Raw genomic sequence first — 18638 nt, 5'->3', positions numbered from 1 at the left:
AACAGCCCTGAAATCTGCATTGCGATCTCGGCTTCTGGGCAGATTAAGATCTCGAGAGAATCGGATGAGCTCGTGCAGGTACCTTGCGGAGGTGCAGGTGTACCAGAAACAAAGGGCCTTTGAACAGTTTCACTTGGGCTGTGGTTCTCTTCCTCATGTTGGCGTGTCGAATAAGTGTGTGCTCCCGTGTAAACAATATCCTTGCTGTACAATTATATTTTCTTTCCTGATGTAGGTCACAATTAAATACTCCAAGTTGGGCTTGGAGGACTTTGACTTCAAACATTACAACAAGACTCTCTTTGCCGGGCTAGAACCTCATATTCCAAATTCCTACTGCAACTGCATGATCCAGGTGGGTGCAAAGTTGCTTTCTCTGTGATGCATTGCCTCCGCCTTCCTGTGATAACCTCGGTCTCATCTACCCATCTTCCTTTCTTCAGGTCCTGTATTTCCTAGAGCCGGTGCGCTGCCTGGTCCAGAACCACTTGTGCCAGAAAGAGTTCTGCCTGAGCTGTGAGCTGGGTTTTCTCTTCCACATGCTGGATTTGTCCAGAGGAGACCCTTGTCAGGTAAAGATGGGCAAATGGAAGGCACTGTGCAGAATCCTTCCATCCTTCACAGGATGCTTTTTGGAGTAGAGATGTCTATTCGGAGTCATAGGCAGGAAAGCCTAAGAGACTGAAGCAGGCCTCGATTAGCATTACAGTGGTACCTCGGGTTAAGTACTTAATTCGTTCCGGGGGTCCGTTCTTGACCTGAAACTGTTCTTAACCTGAAGCACCACTTTAGCTAATGGGGCCTCCTGCTGCCACCGCACTGCCGGAGCACGATTTCTGTTCACATCCTGAAGCAAAGTTCTTAACCTGAAGCACTATTTCTGGGTTAGCGGAGTCTGTAACCTGAAGCGTCTGTAACCTGAAGCGTCTGTAACCTGAGATACCACTGTATTTTTTTTTCTTGGCAAAGATGTGGGCAGACAGGTGGGTGGAAGGAGGGGCTGCCTGTCCTGGGATGAGCCATTGATGATGATGATGATGATGATATTATTAATAATAATAATTTATTTATACCCTGCCCATCTGGCTGGGTTTCCCCAGCCACTCTGGCCAGCTCCCAACAGAATATTAAAAACACGATAAAACATCAAACATAAAAAACTTCCCTAAACAGGGTTGTCTTCTAAAAGTCAGATAGTTATTTATTTCCTTCACATTTGATGGGAGGGCATTCCACGGGGCGGGCGCCACTACCAAGAAGGCCCTCTGCCTAGTTCTCTAACCTCACTTCTCGTAGTGAGGGAACTGCCAGAAGGCCCACAGAGCTGGACCTCAGTGTCCGGGCTGAACGATGGGGGTGGAGACATTCCTTCAGGTATGCTGGGCCGAGGCTCAGCCAAGACACGTACGTAGCTGTGGAGCACTGTTGGGGGCAGAAATGGGACTCACACTCTTCCATCTGCTGTGCTAAAGTGCAGGCCACTTGCATGTGGGGACAGCCCAGGGCAGCTCTGCCATCCAAAGTAGCAGCTCCCTTCGTGCTGGCTCCTATCTATTGTGCTGCAGAGCTGTGTGGCAGAAATGGGGCTGTGGTCTCCTTGGGGTTGTAGCACAATTGGGGTGTTAATTATCCCGCCTAGGTTCTCTCAAAGAATTGAATGGGGCTGGTCTAAGGAGTGTGCTTCACACACCCTGCCAGAAGTTCCCATCTGGCCTTGGCTGGTTGCCCCAGACTTTAGAAGGAATTTGAGAAGCACTGCCGACTCCTTCTCCCCAGCCTTACTCTATGAGCTGATCAGAAAATGTGCCTCTGTATAGTCATTTTCTGCTCCGGGCTCTAGTCCCCAATCGTAAGTACAATACCCTTTCTCTTGAGTAGGCCTCTCACAACTTAGGAATGGACTGCTTACAAATGTAGACTTTGGATAAATATGACATTGTGTTGGACATGTTTATACAAAGTGTAGTAGGCTATTAACATTTGCATACGTATTAGGATAATATCAAATTTATATAAGAACGTATGGTTTTAGGGTATTTTCTCATATATTGAATGTATTCGTATATTCACATTTTTGTGTTTTTCATTTTTTTTATTTGCATCACTTTATTTCTTTATTATTGAAACCTTTTCAATAAGAGATTACAGTTGTACCTTGGTTGCCAAACGCCTTGGAACTTGTACGTTTCAGCTTCCAAACGATCGAAAACCGGAAACGAGTGTTTGAGCCAATCAGAAGCCGCTCTTTGGTTTCCAAACATTTTGGAAGTCGAATGGACTTCCGGAACGGGTTCTGTTCGACTTCCAAGGTACCAAAAAATAGAAACAAAAGAAAAAAATGAGTACGCCTTTGTCCCCAAACAGACTACAGTGACTTATCCTGGGCTGAGGGAGTGTGTTAGGCCTTTGAGCTCATCATGTCATGCTACTCCTGCCCTGTGGCAGCTGTCAGAACAGCACAGCTGCCTGCCACTATTATCTGTGAGCTACTATTCCTCTTGACACTCACCCAACTCAGTCCCCCACCTCCTTTGCCCAGCTTGCATTTTGTTCTTACGTTCATGAGCGAGTGCGCATGCTCACATGCATTCCAAGCCTATCGTGCCTGTGAGGAGGAATAGAAGAACACTTTGGAGCTCAGTTCTTCAGGGTTTTGGCTGGGCTTGAGCGCACCCAGTATTTTATTTTTTAAAAAATACAAGGCCGTTTCCTTCATTTCAGGGCAGCAACTTCCTCCGCGCCTTCCGCACCATTCCGGAGGCAGCTGCTTTGGGGCTGATCTTGGCGGACTCTGACGAGGCTACAGGGAAAGTGAATCTAGGCCGTTTGGTTCAGAGCTGGAATCGCTTCATTCTGACCCAGCTCCATCAGGAAACTCAAGAGCAGGAGGGACCTCAGGCTTACCGAGGCATTGGCAGCAGGTAACGGTCATGTCCCCCCCTTTTTTTTAATCTCTTGGAAACTTTGAGAACCTGCATGCCTGTTTCTTCTGCTTCCTCTCCTAGGTCTAACTTGGTTTAAAGTATATTTCCAAATTGTTTCAGTCTGTCCTGTTCTGACCTCAGATACAGACTATGCCCTAACGCAGTGTTTCCCAACCTTTGGTCTCCAGCTGTTTTTGGACTACAATTCCCATCATCCCTGACCACTGGTCTTGCTAGCTAGGGATGATGGGAGTTGTAGTCCAAAAACAGCTGGAGACCAAAGGTTGGGAAACACTGCCCTAACGCAGGTGAGCACAGCCAAAGTCATGGCTGAGCACCCTGATGAGGTTTACCCCATGTATCATCCTCTGCTTTTGATCCCCTTCTCCCCCAGCTGGCAGAAATCTCCTTTCCAGTAGACACAAAAGCTGTGTCTCCTCATTCCTCCTGTTGGCTCTCTAGCCTTCGATTCTGTTTGAGAGGAAGAAGGGTGTTCCCCTACTTTCCTCCCCAAACCAGCCTTCCCATCAACCATGCATGAGAGAGAAGGCCATGACTACCTGTGACAGAAGTAAGGCACACATGCGCAGAGGGTGTACCTGGGTTATGCCGACTTAAACTACTGTGTAGAGATCTTTCCTATTCTAATTAATTCAAGAGGGTTCTGGAAGCTTCTGTGTGCGAAAGAAACAAGCAGAAGGTTCATGTTTGGGTTACAGTGGTACCTGTAATTCGTTCTGGAGATCCACTCTTAACCCAAAACCGTTCTTAACCTGAGGTGCGCTTTTACTAATGGGGACTCTCGCTGCCGCTGTGCCACCGTGTGTCTTCTGCTCGCATCCCAGAGCAAAGTTCTCTACCAGGAGACCTACTTCTGGGTTAGCAGAGCTCATTACCCAAAACGTTCGTAAGGAAGACAGTACGTAACCTGAGGTTCCACTGTATTCCTTCATAGAAGCTAAGTACAGCTGGCTTAAACTGGTTCTCTTATCTCTTTCTGTCAAGGTCATGCTGACTATAAAAGTAGGGCCGGAAGGAGCCTGGGTTTCACTTTTTCTTTCTATCTCTTTTCCTTCTGTTGTGGTGTTCTGTACATAGCATCCTTAGTTTTAAGGTTTAGACTTACTATAAGTTATTGTCAGTTTTCCCTTTTTTCTTCCTAATGTAACACTAATGTCTCAACAAATGAAACTGATCTGTAGAAAATGTAACTTGAAAAAAGAGACATTGCACATACTTTTGTAAACCAAGAAATCTTTAATAAAAAATACATTAAAATAAAAAAGTAAAGTCTGCAGCAACTGGATTTCTTATGGACGGTGCCAATCCTGAATGTATTGGATTTGTGAGCATTATGCTCATTTGCGTCAATAGCAGTAAAGCTCTGCTGGATGAAATACAATTGCCTCTGGTCTATTTTGGGGGAATCCTGCAACGTTTTAAGTTTTAACTCTACTAACAATACGTTGGGATTCTACTCTGAATCAATATTGAGTAGAATTTCATGACACTGTTGGAGTGCCATCCGCTTTCTAAAGTTCAGAATTTGAACTATGGGCAAACTACAGAGCACTGCACGATTGGCTCATGCTGACGATGACTGCACACCGCTTTCAGAGTTAGTGGCAACGTGAAAGTCAGTTGCAAGGGAGATTGCTATTACGCTCATGTCCTGTTTGCAAGCTTTCCCAGAGGCTTCTGGCTGGCCTCTGTTGGAAGCAGGATACTGGGTTAGCTAGGCCCTTGGTCTGATTCAGCAGCGTTGTTCTTCTCAGGTTACATGGGATTGCTACCAACTGTCACATTCCCTGTTTGGTTGTGTTTTCCGCCTGAAAAGGGTTGTTGTCGTTTAGTAGTTTAGTCATGTCCGACTCTTCGTGACCCCACGGACCAGAGCACACCAGGCACTTCTGTCTTCTACTGCCTCCCGCAGTTTAGTCAAACTCATGCTGGTAGCTTCGAGAACACTGTCTAGCCATCTCATCCTCTGTCGTCCCCTTCTCCTTGTGCCCTCCATCTTTCCCAACATCAGGGTCTTTTCCAGTGAGTCTTCTCTTCTCATGAGGTGGCCAAAGTATTGGAGCCTCAGCTTCAGGATCTGTCCTTCCAGTGAGCACTCAGGGCTGATTTCCTTAAGAATGGATAGGTTTGATCTGCTTGCAGTCCATGGGACTCTCAATAGTCTCCTCCAGCACCATAATTCAAAAGCATCAATTCTTCGGCGATCAGCCTTCTTTCTGGTCCAGCTCTCACTTCTATACATCACTACTGGGAAAACCATAGCTTTAACTATACGGACCTTTGTTGGCAAGGTGATGTCTCTGCTTCTTAAGATGCTGTTTAGGTTTGTCATTGCTTTTCTCTCAAGAAGCAGGCGTCTTTTAATTTCGTGGCTGCTGTCACCATCTGCAGTGATCATGGAGCCCAAGAAAGTAAAATCTCTCACTGCCTCCATTTCTTCCCCTTCTATTTGCCTGGAGGTGATGGGCCCAGTGGTGATGATCTTTGGTTTTTTGATGTTGAGCTTCAGACCATATTTTGCGCTCTCCTCTTTCACCCTCATTAAAAGGTTCTTTAATTCCTCCTCACTTTCTGCCATCAAGGTTGTGTCATCTGCATATCTGAGGTTGTTGATATTTCTTCCAGCAATCTTAATTCCGGCTAGGGATTAAGATTGGGCTGAAAAGCTGAAAATGGTTAGGCCCCAACAATCCCAACTTAGCTATGTTTGGAAGCTGTTGTCTTGTGAAGTAACTGACAGAGGTGTTTCAGCACCCCCCTCCTAAATACTGAACCCGACACTCTGCTGATCTTGCCTTGTCTTTTCTAGCAACTTCGGATCTTCAGGGGACTCGGTCATCGGGCAGCTTTTCAGCTGCGAAGTGGAGAACTGCAGCATGTGCCGCTGTGGCAAAGAGACTGTCCGAGTATCGTCCACACTCCTCTTTACGTTGTCCTACCCTGAGAGCAACGGTATGACTTTTAAGGGGTGAGAGTGCATGGGTGGGAAAAGCACAGAGTTGAATGGAATGGGGATTGTTTCATTCTTTAAACCAGGGGCAGAAGGTGTGGGCTTGTTGCCTTTCAGTTGGTTCTTGTAAGCTTACGGGGCTGGAACAACTTGCCTGGAAAGGCACTGGCTAGGGTTCTCAAAATAGGATAGGAGCATCTGTAGAATGGTGCAGGGTTAGGGTTTTCCTCTGCGTTCTTCTGGTTAAGTTTTACCGTATTTTTCGCTCTATAGGACGCACCGGACCATAGGAGGGGGAGAACAGGGGAAAAAAAATTCTCCCCCTCTCTGCTCAGCGCCCCTTCAGCGAAGCGGGAGGAGAAATGGAGCCCCTTCCAGCGAAGCGAAGCCTGGAGAGCAAGAGTGATAGGTGTGCACCGACCCCTCTCACTCTCCAGGCTTCAGGCAGCAATCTGCAAGCCTTCGGAGCACAGCACGAACTCCTGCTGCACTCCGAAGGCTTGCGGATAGCTGCCTGAAGCCCCCAGAGTGCAGCGGAAGTTCCCTGCGCTCCGGGGGCTTCAGGCAGCTTCAGCGAAAGCAACCCGGAGCCTCCGGAGTGTGGGGGGAGCTCTCCCTCTGTGCTTTGGAGGCTTCGCGTTGCTATCGCTGAAGCCAAGGAGCCTGTATTCGCTCCATAGGATGCACACACATTTCCCCTTCATTTTTGCAGGGGGAAAAGTGCGTCCTATAGAGCGAAAAATATGGTACTTCTTGATTGGATCTTTTTGGAAATTAAAATCCCCTCCTTTTTGCCTTCCCTCCTTTTAAGATAAAATCAAGGATTATGAATTTGCTCAGATCTTAAAGCGAAGCATCTGCCTGGAACAGAACACCCAAGCCTGGTGCGAAAACTGCGAGAAATACCAACCCACGGTAAGTGGGGAGGGGACAGTTGCATAGAGCAAGCCCGTGTGAATGGACTACCTGGACCAGGGCTGCAGCATTGATACAGGGGAATCTAATGTGTCTTGCAAGCCTGCATCAGCCAGTATGGGCCTGAGAACGCAAGCACTGCAGGGCACTTGATAAGAGAACTGACCACCCCAAAGTTTCTATCAGTTTCCAGGTCTCCAGCTAGTACGGTCTCAGATAAAGCATACTTATGCTGGAAAGTTTAAATTCTTAAGCTGATACCGCAGACAGGGCAAGAAATTCTAGGGGGTAAATATGATTTCATCTCCGCTCACTTCAGCCATTGGCATCTTAGGAAACCTCTGGTGGTGCCATCTGTTAAAAAGCAAGAGATTATTAGATCAATTTGCATTCCTTGTGACTGCAAAAACAGTGTTTCTCAAACTTGGGTCTCCAGCTGTTGTTGGACTACAACTCCCATCATCCTAAGCTAGCAGGTCAGGGATGATGGGAGTTGTAGTCCCAGCAACAGCTGGAGGCCCAAATTTGGGAAGCACTGCTGTAAAATAAAGCCGCAACAGTAGTACCAAGCATGAATCTGTGTCACTTGCTCTTACATTGCACATCTTCTCTCTGCTCTTCAAGGTCCAGACCCGCAACATCCGCTGCCTGCCTGATGTTTTGGTCATTAACTGTGAAGTAAACAGCTCCAAGGAGGCAGAATTCTGGAAGATGCAGGCAGAGGTATAGGAGAGTGCCTTTTTCTTTTTCTTTTCGGTTTCCATTCAGTTGCCTTTCGAGGGCACCCTTAAACCAGATCACTCAATACTTTGATTGCTTCCCTGTCTACTGTGGGGGAGCAGGAGCAAGAGTGCACTGTACACACACACACACACACACACACACACCTGCCAACCAGCAATGCCAACTCCCAACCTCACTGGTTGTTCAAATAAGGTGTATGTGCAGACAATCCAACACATGCAAGCTCATGTCAAGGTTGTCTGTTTCCAAAATAAGATTTGGGAAATGGACCTCACAATCTGAGAATATCCTCTTGGGCCCTTGTTCAGATGTGAAACCCCATGTGAATGGCCAGAGGTTTTGGAGGCAGGGCAGATGTGCGCGGTGAGTGGGTTGGCGCTGTGGTCTAAACCACTGAGCCTCTTGGGTTTGCTGATCAGAAGGTCAGCGGTTCCAATCCCCACGACGGGGTGAGCTCCCGTTGCTCTGTCCCAGCTCCTGCCAGCCTAGCAGTTTGAAAGCACACCAGTTCAAGTAGATAAATAGGTACTGCTCCAGCGGAAAGGTAAACAGCTTTTTCTGTGCACTCTGGCTTCCATCACAGCGTTCCGTTGAACCAGTAGCAGTTTAGTTATGCTGGCCACTTAACCCAGAAGGCTGTCTGTGGACAAACAGTGGCTCCCTTGGCCTGAAAAGTGAGATGAGCGCCACAACCCCAATGTTACCTTTGACTGGATTTAACCATCCAGGGGTCTTTTGCCTTTTACCTACCTTCTATTTGGCACAGTATAACATTTTACCTAGGGATGCGGGTGGCGCTGTGGTCTAAACCACTGAGTCTCTTGGGCTTACCGATCAGAAGGTTGGCAGTTCAAATCCCCATGAAGGGGTGAGCTCCTGTTGTATGATCCCAGCTCCTGCCAACCTAGCAGTTCGAAAGCACGTCAAAGTGCAAGTAGATAAATAGGTACCACTCCGAAGGGGAGGTAAATGGCGTTTCCGTGCGCTGCTCTGGTTTCGCCAGAAGTGGCTTAGTCATGCTGGCCACATGACCCGGAAAAACTGTCTGCGGACAAACGTTGGCTCCCTCAGCCAGTAAAGCGAGATGAGCCCCACAACCCCAGAGTCGTTCAGGGGTCCTTTACCTTTTTTTAACATTCCACCTGGCCCCTCATCTTGACTCGCTCCTGGAACTGGCATGAGGAGGTAATCAGGGTTTTGAGTTAAGTGAAATCACTCGGCATTTGACTGTACGTTTATTGAGATCTTTGAAATATAAGCAGTGAATTACTGAAAGAACTAACGACGAGGAAGCTGAGATAAAACATATGTGTTGTGAAACAGCTAATAAAAAGAAGTAAAAAACAAACATCAGGAAAGGAGGGGTAGGAAGTCAGGAAGAAAGTTTGTTGAAGAAGAAATTGGATACAGTAATAATTGTTTTGGAATATTTTTGGAGACATTAAAATATATAGAGAGAAAAGAGATGTTTCTACTTCTAGTTTACCTTTTATTTTCAGTATGCCTTTAAGAAGTTGATGATGAAGAAAGGTGGTCTGGAACTCCCCCAAAGTAGAGAAATACCTGTTGGGGAATGGTAAGCATTTATCATCTAGGTGTGCTTCCTAGAATAAAAACTCTACTTTTTTTGTCTAGAAAAGCCTTCTTTTTTTTGTTCTCTCCAATTCAGTCAAGGGACGCGGGTGGTGCTGTGGGTTAAACCACAGAGCCTAAGACTTGCCGATCAGAAGGTCAGCGGTTCAAATCCCTGTGACGGGGTGAGCTCCCGTTTCTCAGTCCCATCTCCTGCCAACCTAGCAATTTGAAAGCACGTCAAAGTGCAAGTAGATAAATAGGTACCGCTCCAGCGGGAAGGTAAATGGCGTTTCCATGCGCTGCTCTGGTTTGCCAGAAGCGGCTTAGTCATGCTGGCCGTATGACCCGGAAGCTGCATGCCGGCTCCCTCGGCCAATAAAGCGAGATGAGTGCCGCAACCCCAGAGTCGGCCACGACTGGACCTAATGGTCAGGGGTCCCTTTACTTTTACCAATTCAATACTACTTGTGTTTTTACCCTTCCTTTAGCGATTTTTTTTTAACAGTTGAAAGGCGATATGTCTACCTCCGTTTTGTTTATACTACGTTATGCAGGAGAAAGGGCACAGAGCAGAAAACTGCAGCAGTAAAATAACAATGACAGTACAGATTGGGAAACATGGAACATCATATTTAGGGTATCTAGAATTCTGTATAAACAACTTGTGCATTGCTTTGTAATGATTTGTTGGGTCTCTGGACCGTAATAAAGATTGATGATGATAAACAACTTGCAGAAAAGTTCAGACTGCATTGTATTGTACGAATCCTCCTGTTTGTGTGTTTTCTTGCCTTCCAGGAACGAATTGGGAATGGCAGAGGGAGGGCATTCTTATACCGCCATTGAAGAGCTGAAGAACATCTGGATTCCTTATTCTATCAAGATGAAGCTCTCCAAGAACAAGGAGCTGGAGGTTTACAACTGGGATGAAAGCACAGAAGTACGTCATCACTTCTGGCAAGAAAGTCGCCCCATAGTGCCTGGTTTCTAAATGCTTTCTCAGGAATTCTGTGCAGTGCTCACTTTGATACAATTAAGGGCAGCCTCTCTAGGTGTGCCGTGGCATTTGCTACCTCACTACAGTTTTGGCCCCTTCCTGTACAATTGTCATGCAATCTTTCAAGGCAGTGACTAACAGCTGATGCAGCAGCAGTGATTGTAAATGGAGGGCTGGGTAAATGAAAATATGAAGTAGAATACATGCCAGGAAGCTCCCAGGCACATGTTTACTGTGCGCTCCTGCAACCTGTGAAGTGGCTCTTGCAGTTAAGAAGTTCTGCCTCTTGTGACTTCAAAAGTTTTGATTCAGCTCCTCAGTCATATGAGGGAAGAGTGAAGGAGTTAGGTTTAGCCCAGAGATAAGTGGGCATGGTAGCACTTCATATGTTGGGAATACTTTTGTAAAGCAGGTGAAATGATTCCTCTGGGTAAGATAGGAAGGGAAAGGCCCATACTGCAGGAGGAATGGAAAGCAGGATTATGCAGATCCAATAGCATCCTCCAAAATATCCCCCCCCCCCTGCTCCATAGGTGTCTGTCTATCAGTGTGAGCAGATTCAGCCAGGCTTGTTTGATAAAAATATTTAATATGGAAGTGATTATAATCCTTTTCTTTCCACCCCCCCTTTTTAAAATAATTTTAATTTTTTAAATTTAATTTTTAAAATGCTGTGAGAGAATCTGCCTAAGGTAGTCTATGAACGCCCAAGGTGGTCCATTAGCCTCGGGGACATCATCCTGGTTTGTGCAGCCATTGCAACAGGATTTCAGAAAGGCTGGATCCCTGGAGCTAGAATTTAAAGGCCTGGCGTACAGTGTGTCAGTGTTTGCCTTAAAATAACTGAAAAGAAATCTAGCCAGTTGATGAACTCTCCTTCCTCTTTGCAGCTGACTGTGTTGGATGACCAGGAGTCAACGTACGTCTATGACCTTATGGCAACCATTGTGCACATTCTGGACTCCCGGACTGGGGGCAGCCTGGTGGGGCACATAAAAGTGGGGGAGACCTACCACCAAAGGAAGGAGGTGAGCCAATCAGAAGAGAGTACATCCCACTGAATTTTGCATTCACCAATCTGTAATTCTCCTATCTTATCAATGGTGTTACAGCCTTCCCACGGCTGGTCCCTCTGGATGTTTTGGACTACAACTCCCATAATTCCTGACTGTCAGCCATGTTGGCCAGGGTTGATGACAGTTATAGACTCGAACATCTGGAGGGCATCAGATTGGGGAAGGCTGCCTTAGGAGAACCCACTTGTTTTTCTGTTGTCATATTTGTCACAGAACTGCCTTGGCTATAGGCATTCGTACCTGTGTGACTCTGATTCATTCATTATCTGGAACTGAAAATGGTAATCCATTGATACATATCTTGCAACTTCCATTTGCACAGGGCGTCACACACCAACAGTGGTACCTTTTCAATGACTTTCTCATTGAGCCTGTGGATAAGGTAAGGAGATCAAGACGATTCATACCCTGTGCTCTCAATTTCTATACATAAGTAACAGGTACATAAATAAGCTGCTTTTTTTTTCCCCATCAACTCCACTTTGCACGCTTTTTCTGACCCTCACATTTTGTAGAACTTTTTTGGTGTGGAGCGGAGGCAACAGCCCTAGAGGTTTTGCAGGGAAGGGGGGAAATGTCTGTTGGGAAAAGGCAGGAATCTGTGGCCTTCCAGATGTTGAACTCCATCTCCCATCAGCCCCAGTCATCAACATTCATGGAGGGTTACAGATTCCCCAGCCCAATGCAGAGCATAAGAGATTTCCTAACAGAAGCCCAGAGCCTTTTTGGAGATGGTCCGTGTACTTTTCCAAACTCTTTCTCCAATTACATGGGCTAAAAGCATGTTTTAAACACCTCTTAAATGTCTCCATTTACAAGACAACTAGCTCAGGCACCCATTCTAGCGCAAAATTACACAGTGTAAGAAACATTAAGAAATACATTAAAATAATGCCAATGCATCCTGTTTTTTGCCATGGAGAAGTTGCATATTTTTCTGATGGATAAGAACAAACAATAGGGAAGAAGACAACCCCAGAACAACACACAACTCAAATGCGCATGATGCTCCCATTGTTTATTATTATTATTATTATTATTTGCTTTTGAATTTGCAGTGTGAGGCCGTGCAATTCGACATGAGCTGGAAGGTGCCTGCCATCCTTTATTACGTGCGAAGGAACCTCCACTCCAAGTACAATTTAACCAGTGAGTGTGTGTGCATGTGTGCCTTTGACTACATGGAAAGAGCTGGACTCTGGAACAAAAAAAAAATTGAGAATACTACTCGGGGGCTCAGCAGAACCAGGTTCAACCATGGCCTGCTGCAGATTCCCTGGGCAGCTAGGGTTAGAATCATAGACTCATAGAATAATAGAGTTGGAAGAGACCACAAGGGCCATCAAGTCCAACCCCCTGCCAAGCAGGAAACACCATCAGAGCACTCCTGACATATGGATTTGTCAAGCCTCTGCTTAAAGACCTCCAAAGAAGGAGACTCCACCACACTCCTTGGCAGCAAATTCCACTGTCAAACAGCTCTTACTGTCAGGAAGTTCTTCCTAATGTTTAGGTGGAATCTTCTTTCTTGTAGTTTGGAGCCATTGCTCCGTGTCCGCTTCTCTGGAGCAGCAGAAAACAACCTTTCTCCCTCCTCCATGTGACATCCTTTTATATATTTGAACATGGCTATCATATCACCCCTTAACCTCCTTTTCTCCAGGCTAAACATGCCCAGCTCCCTTAGCCGTTCCTCATAAGGCATCGTTTCCAGGCCTTTGACCATTTTGGTTGCCCTCCTCTGGACACGTTCCAGTTTGTCAGTGTCCTTCTTGAACTGTGGTGCCCAGAACTGGACACAGTACTCCAGGTGAGGTCTGACCAGAGCAGAATACAGTGGCACTATTACTTCCCTTGATCTAGATGCTATACTCCTATTGATGCAGCCCAGAATTGCAATGGCTTTTTTAGCTGCCGCGTCACACTGTTGGCTCATGTCAAGTTTGTGGTCAACCAAGACTCCTAGATCCTTTTCACATGTACTGCTCTCAAGCCAGGTGTCACCCATCTTGCATTTGTGCCTCTCATTTTTTTTGCCCAAGTGTAATACTTTACATTTCTCCCTGTTAAAATTCATCTTGTTTGTTTTGGCCCAGTTCTCTAATCTGTCAAGGTCATTTTGAAGTGTGATCCTGTCCTCTGGGGTGTTAGCCACCCCTCCTAGTTTGGTGTCATCTGCAAATTTGATCAGGATGCCCTTGAGTCCATCATCCAAGTCGTTGATAAAGATGTTGATAAAGATGTTGATAAAGATGTTGAATAAGACCGGGCCCAAGACAGAAAAGACCGGGCCCAAGCCTGTGGCACCCCACTAGTCACTCTTCTCCAGGATGAAGAGGAACCATTGATGAGACCCTTTGGGTTCGGTCAGTCAGCCAGTTACAAATCCCCTGAGTGGTAGCATAGTCAAGACCGCATTTTACCAGCTTCTTTACAAGAATATCATGGGGCACCTTGTCAAATGCCTTGCTGAAATCAAGGTAGGCTACATCCACTGCGTTCCCTTCATCTACCAGGCTTGTAATTCTGTCAAAAAATGAGATCAGGTTAGTCTGACATGACTTATTTTTCAGAAATCCATGCTGACTATTGGTGATCACAGCATTCCTTTCTAGGTGCTCACAGACTGTTTGCTTAATGATCTGCTCCAGAATCATCCCTGGTATTGATGTCAGACTGACTGGGCGGTAATTATTTGGGTCCTCTCTTTTCCCCTTTTTGAAAACAGGGACAACATTTGCCCTCCTCCAGTCTGCCGGGACTTCGCCTGTTCTCCAGGAATTCTCAAAGATGACTGCCAGTGGCTCTGAGATCACATCTGCCAGTTCTTTTAATACTCTTGGATGCAGTTCATCTGGCCCTGGAGACTTGAATACATCTAAACTAGTCAAGTATTCTTGTACTATCTCCTTAGTTATTCTGGGCTGTGTTTCCTCTGCTGAATCATTTGCTCCAAATTCTTCAGGTCGGGCATTGTTTTCTTTATCGGAGAAGACTGAGGCAAAGAAGGCATTGAGGAGTTCAGCCCTTTCTTTGTCCCCTGTTTGCATCTCATCATCTTCTCCTCTGAGTGACCCCACTGTTTCTTTGTTCTTCCTTTTGCTACGAATATACCCATAAAAGCCTTTTTTGTTGTTTTTAACCTCTCTAGCAAGCCTGAGTTCATTCTGTGCTTTAGCTTTTCTGACTTTGTGTCTACACATGCTGGCTATTTGTTTGAATTCCTCTTTGGTGGTTCCCCCCTTTTCCATTTTTTGTACACATCCTTTTTTAATCTTGACTCAGTTAAAAGTTCTTTAGATAGCCACCCTGGCTTCTTTAGGTACCTTCCATGTTTCCGTCTCATTGGTATTGCCTGAAGTTGTGCTTTTACTATCTCCCTCCCTCTTAACAAACTCCCAGCCATCATGAACTCCCTTTCCTTTTAGTATTACTGTCCATGGGATCTCACCCAGCACTTCCCTAAGTTTTATGAAGTCGGCTTTCTTAAAGTCAAGAAATTGAGTCCTAGTATGCTTGGCTGCTCCTTTCCGCTGTATAGTAAACTTCAGAAGAGCATGATCCCTCGCGCCTAATGATCCTTCCACTTCTACCCCACTAATCAGGTCATCAACATTGGTTAGGACCAGATCTAAAATGGCTGTTCCTCTTGTTGCTTCTCCCACTTTCTGGACAATGAAGTTGTCTGCAAGGCCAGTGAGGAATCTGTTTGACCTTATGCTCTTGGCTGAGTTTGACATCCAACAAATATCCGAGTAATTGAAGCCCCCCATTACTACTATCTCCCTTCCTTTTGCATGCTTGGCCATCTGTTCCAGGAAGGCATCATCTATGTCCTCCGTTTGGCTTGGGGATCTATAGTAAACTCCCACAATGAGGTCACTGTTATTCTTCTCTCCCTTAATTTTGACCCAAATGCTCTCACTTTGGCTTTGAGGTTCTAAATCTTGGATCTCTTCACAGGTATACACATCCCTGACATATAGCACCACTCCTCCTCCTTTCTTGTCTGGTCTGTTTCTCTGAAATAGATTGTATCCCTCCATTATTACATTATTGGGTTCTTAAACCAATGCTCCACCTTCCAACCATGGTTGGTGGAGTATGGACAGACAGTTGCATTGCTCAGCAACATAACCAGGTCAAAACAACACGGACAGGCCTTGCTTCCAAACAGTGGTGGAGAGCTGATACCTAAATGAGCTCCTTAGATATAGCTCTGCCTGTTTTCCAGTAGCAAGCTTGGCATCACAGTGTGGCTCAGGAAATACCGTATTTTTTGCTCTATAAGACTCACTTTTTCCCTCCTAAAAAGTAAGGGGAAATGTGTGTGCGTCTTATGGAGTGAATGCAGGCTGTGCAGCTATCCCAGAAGCCAGAACAGCAAGAGGGATTGCTGCTTTCGCTGCGCAGCGATCCCTCTTGTTGTTCTGGCTCCTGAGATTCAGAATATTTTTTTGTTTTCCTCCTCCAAAAACTAGGTGTGTCTTATGGTCTGGTGCGTCTTATAGAGCGAAAAATACGGTGCCTGTTTTTTTCCCCTCCCCGTGCAGTCAGTGTCTTACATCACCACTTGGTTATTCATCTTTGATCCGTTATTCACATATTTGATGTATTCATATGATAATTTAGCCATTGCTTTTGAATTTTCATTGACCAGGGAGGAAAGCATTGTCTCTACCCTGTTGATAAATAGTTTTGTGGCTGAAACAGCCCTGTGTTGTCAGCCTCCCTCACAGCCCCTGCGCCCCCATATCTTGACCTCCACATCTGTCCCCTCCCTGTTTTGCCTAATACTGATGCCAAGTAGGAAATTCCAGTGAGACATCCCTTTAACACTAAGCAAAATAGCTCTCCCCTCCTTCACAAGGGATGGGTTGTTGTGAGGTAGTCATATGCCACAGAGATTAAGGGGGCAAAGCTGAGTGGGTCGTGCAAGGAACTGTGTTGAAATCAAGAGGAAGTGAAACCGACTGATCATCACTACATCACGAAAAGGATCATCTGCGTTTGTGATGCAGACCAGAAACCACTGCTTTGGGGTGAAACTTTGGCACCTTGGTGTAGCTCCCAGGCCGCTGTGTAAAACAGACCACTTCGCTACACAGCCCCAAGTGTCCTGATTATTCCGCAGGCACCAATGTTTTTTGGCATTTCTGCTATACAGTGTCTGTGCGTCTTGAATAATTTGGAATGTAAACTTGATCTGCTTGACAGAGCTTGGTTACATACCATCGGATCCTTTTTGGCATGTTTCCTGTGTCACAAGGGATCGATGTGATCCGCTTCAGTGCTGGAACACCTGTGCTCTGGATACGATCTTAACAGGAAAATCCCGAACTTTTAAAGTATTGTGGTTCATTACTGTAACTCCTCCAGCTGAATTGGCCCTGTGATATTGGCAGGTTTTCCTTTAAACTGTTCTGGGCCCTCTCTTCCTCACGTAGGTTTGAATAAGCCAGCCTTTTTTTTCTTGCTGATTACACTGTTTTTGAGAAATTGGATATACAGTGTACGCTCGGGTTGCGAACGTGATCCGTGCGAGAGCCACGTTCGCAACCTGCAGCGTCTGCAACCCGCAGCGCCGCGTCTGTGCATGTGTGGGTTGCGATTCGGCGCGTCTGCGCATGCAGAAAGCGTGATTTAGTGCTTCTGCACATGCGTGAGCACTGAAACCCAGAAGTAACCCGAAGCGTCTGTAACCCAAGGTATGACTGTAACTGTAGAGTGGTACCTCAGGTTAAGTACTTAATTCATTCCGGAGGTCTGTATTTAACCTGAAACTGTTCTTAACCTGAAGCACCACTTTAGCTAATGGGGCCTCCTGCTGCTGCCGCACTGCCGGAGCCCGATTTCTCTTCTCATCCTGAAGCAAAGTTCTTAACCTGAAGCACTATTTCTGGGTTAGCCGAGTCTGTAACCTGAAGTGTATGTAACCTGAAGCGTATGTAACCTGAGGTACCATTGTATATTGGAAGCTTGTACCTACGAGGCCTCCTGTGGGACTCCCCTGGGCTGCTTTCTTCATTCAGACTGCCATCTCAGAAAGCACCCTGGAACTGAGCACAACAGCTGATCTCAGATTTTCTTTCCCTCTTTCAGTTAAGAACCCTATCGAAGCCAGTGTGCTGCTCGCCGAGGCCTCGCTCGCCCGTAAGCAGCGCAAGTGTCACGCCACTTTCATCCCGCTCATGCTGAATGAGATGCCCCAGGTGGGGGACCTGGTGGGGCTGGATGCTGAATTTGTCACCCTCAACGAGGTAGGCATTGTGTTGCGGGGAGAGCGGGGAGGTCAGTTGGAAGTACTGGAATAATAATAATAATAATAATAATAATAATAATAATAATAATTTATTATTTATTATTTATACCCCGCCCATCAGGCTGGGCTTCCCCAGCCACTCTGGGCGGCTTCCAAAAAAAATATTAAAATACTGTAATACATCAAACATTAAAAACTTCCCTAAACAGGGCTGCCTTCAGATGTCTTCTAAAAGTCTGGTAGTAGTTGTTCTCTTTGACATCTGGTGGGTGGGCATTCCACAGGGAGGGTGCCACTACCGAGAAGGCCCTCTGCCTAGTTCCCTGTAACTTGGCTTCTCTCAGCGAGGGAACCGCCAGAAGGCCCTCGGTGCTGGACCTCAGTGTCCGGGTAGAACGATGGGGGTGGAGACACTCCTTCAGGTATACTGGGCCGAGGCCGTTTAGGGCTTTAAAGGTCAGCACCAACACTTTGAATTGTGCTCGGAAACATACTGGGAGCCAATGTAGGTCTTTCAAGACTGGTGTTATATGGTCTCGGCGGCCGCTCCCAGTCACCAGTCTGGCTGCCGCTTTCTGGATTAGTTGTAGTTTCCGGGTCACCTTCAAAGGTAGCCCCACGTAGAGCACATTGCAGTAGTTCCTGAACCTCTCGCCTGTAGGCCTTTGAGCCTTTGAGCAGCGGCCTCTTCAAAGGGCCAATGGGAGCTCTTCTTTGTGAGGAGGCCACACAGAACATAATTCGTTCACCCCTTGAAAATACACAATAGGAGGAAGCTGAGCTTCGCAGTGACGGGACCAAATCCACTATCAAGCCCAGTCAGATGTCGGTGGCCAGGATTACGTGTGTGAGGGGGCAGGGTCCCAACGAGGGCGTTCCCTTCATCGATGATTACATTTCCACGCAAGAACAGGTAGGCAGCTTTCTCTGCAAAAACCTTGCAGAGCTCATCTGGCTCTCCCTACTAAGGAGGCTTTAGACAAGTTGGTCCCCTGCTCTCTTCATCTCAAGAACTTTCCTTGATAGGATAGTGTTATCCCCATTCCACATGGCAGTAGCTGTGCTGTGAAGTCCAGTCCTTGTCCTCACAGTCCTGGATGGTGAGGGATGGGCATGCAGAAAGCTGTTTGGGATGGGCTAACACGGGGAGGTACGGGTGGCGCTGTGGTCTAAA

At 46.4% G+C, this 18638-nt stretch overlaps 1 protein-coding gene across 3 annotated transcripts in view; it reads left to right on the top strand.

Moving 5' to 3' along the window:
* Window positions 1–18638, top strand: part of PAN2 (poly(A) specific ribonuclease subunit PAN2) — a 38538-nt gene that overhangs the window by 13683 nt on the left and 6217 nt on the right. For all 3 annotated transcript variants that reach the window (XM_079966344.1, XM_079966345.1, XM_079966346.1), the window contains exons 10-22: window positions 236–355; window positions 444–572; window positions 2722–2921; window positions 5755–5897; window positions 6707–6810; window positions 7435–7533; window positions 9054–9130; window positions 9928–10069; window positions 11017–11154; window positions 11525–11584; window positions 12261–12351; window positions 17305–17462; window positions 18234–18377. In XM_079966344.1, coding sequence (XP_079822470.1) covers window positions 236–355; window positions 444–572; window positions 2722–2921; window positions 5755–5897; window positions 6707–6810; window positions 7435–7533; window positions 9054–9130; window positions 9928–10069; window positions 11017–11154; window positions 11525–11584; window positions 12261–12351; window positions 17305–17462; window positions 18234–18377 — 1605 coding nt within the window. The remainder of the gene's footprint in view (window positions 1–235; window positions 356–443; window positions 573–2721; window positions 2922–5754; window positions 5898–6706; window positions 6811–7434; window positions 7534–9053; window positions 9131–9927; window positions 10070–11016; window positions 11155–11524; window positions 11585–12260; window positions 12352–17304; window positions 17463–18233; window positions 18378–18638) is intronic.

Source organism: Podarcis cretensis (assembly GCF_951804945.1).
Source record: "Podarcis cretensis genome assembly, chromosome: 2".
Classification (NCBI taxonomy): Eukaryota; Metazoa; Chordata; class Lepidosauria; order Squamata; family Lacertidae; genus Podarcis; species Podarcis cretensis.
Note: the sequence above shows the minus strand (reverse complement) of the source record. Positions and strands in the feature narration are given on the sequence as shown.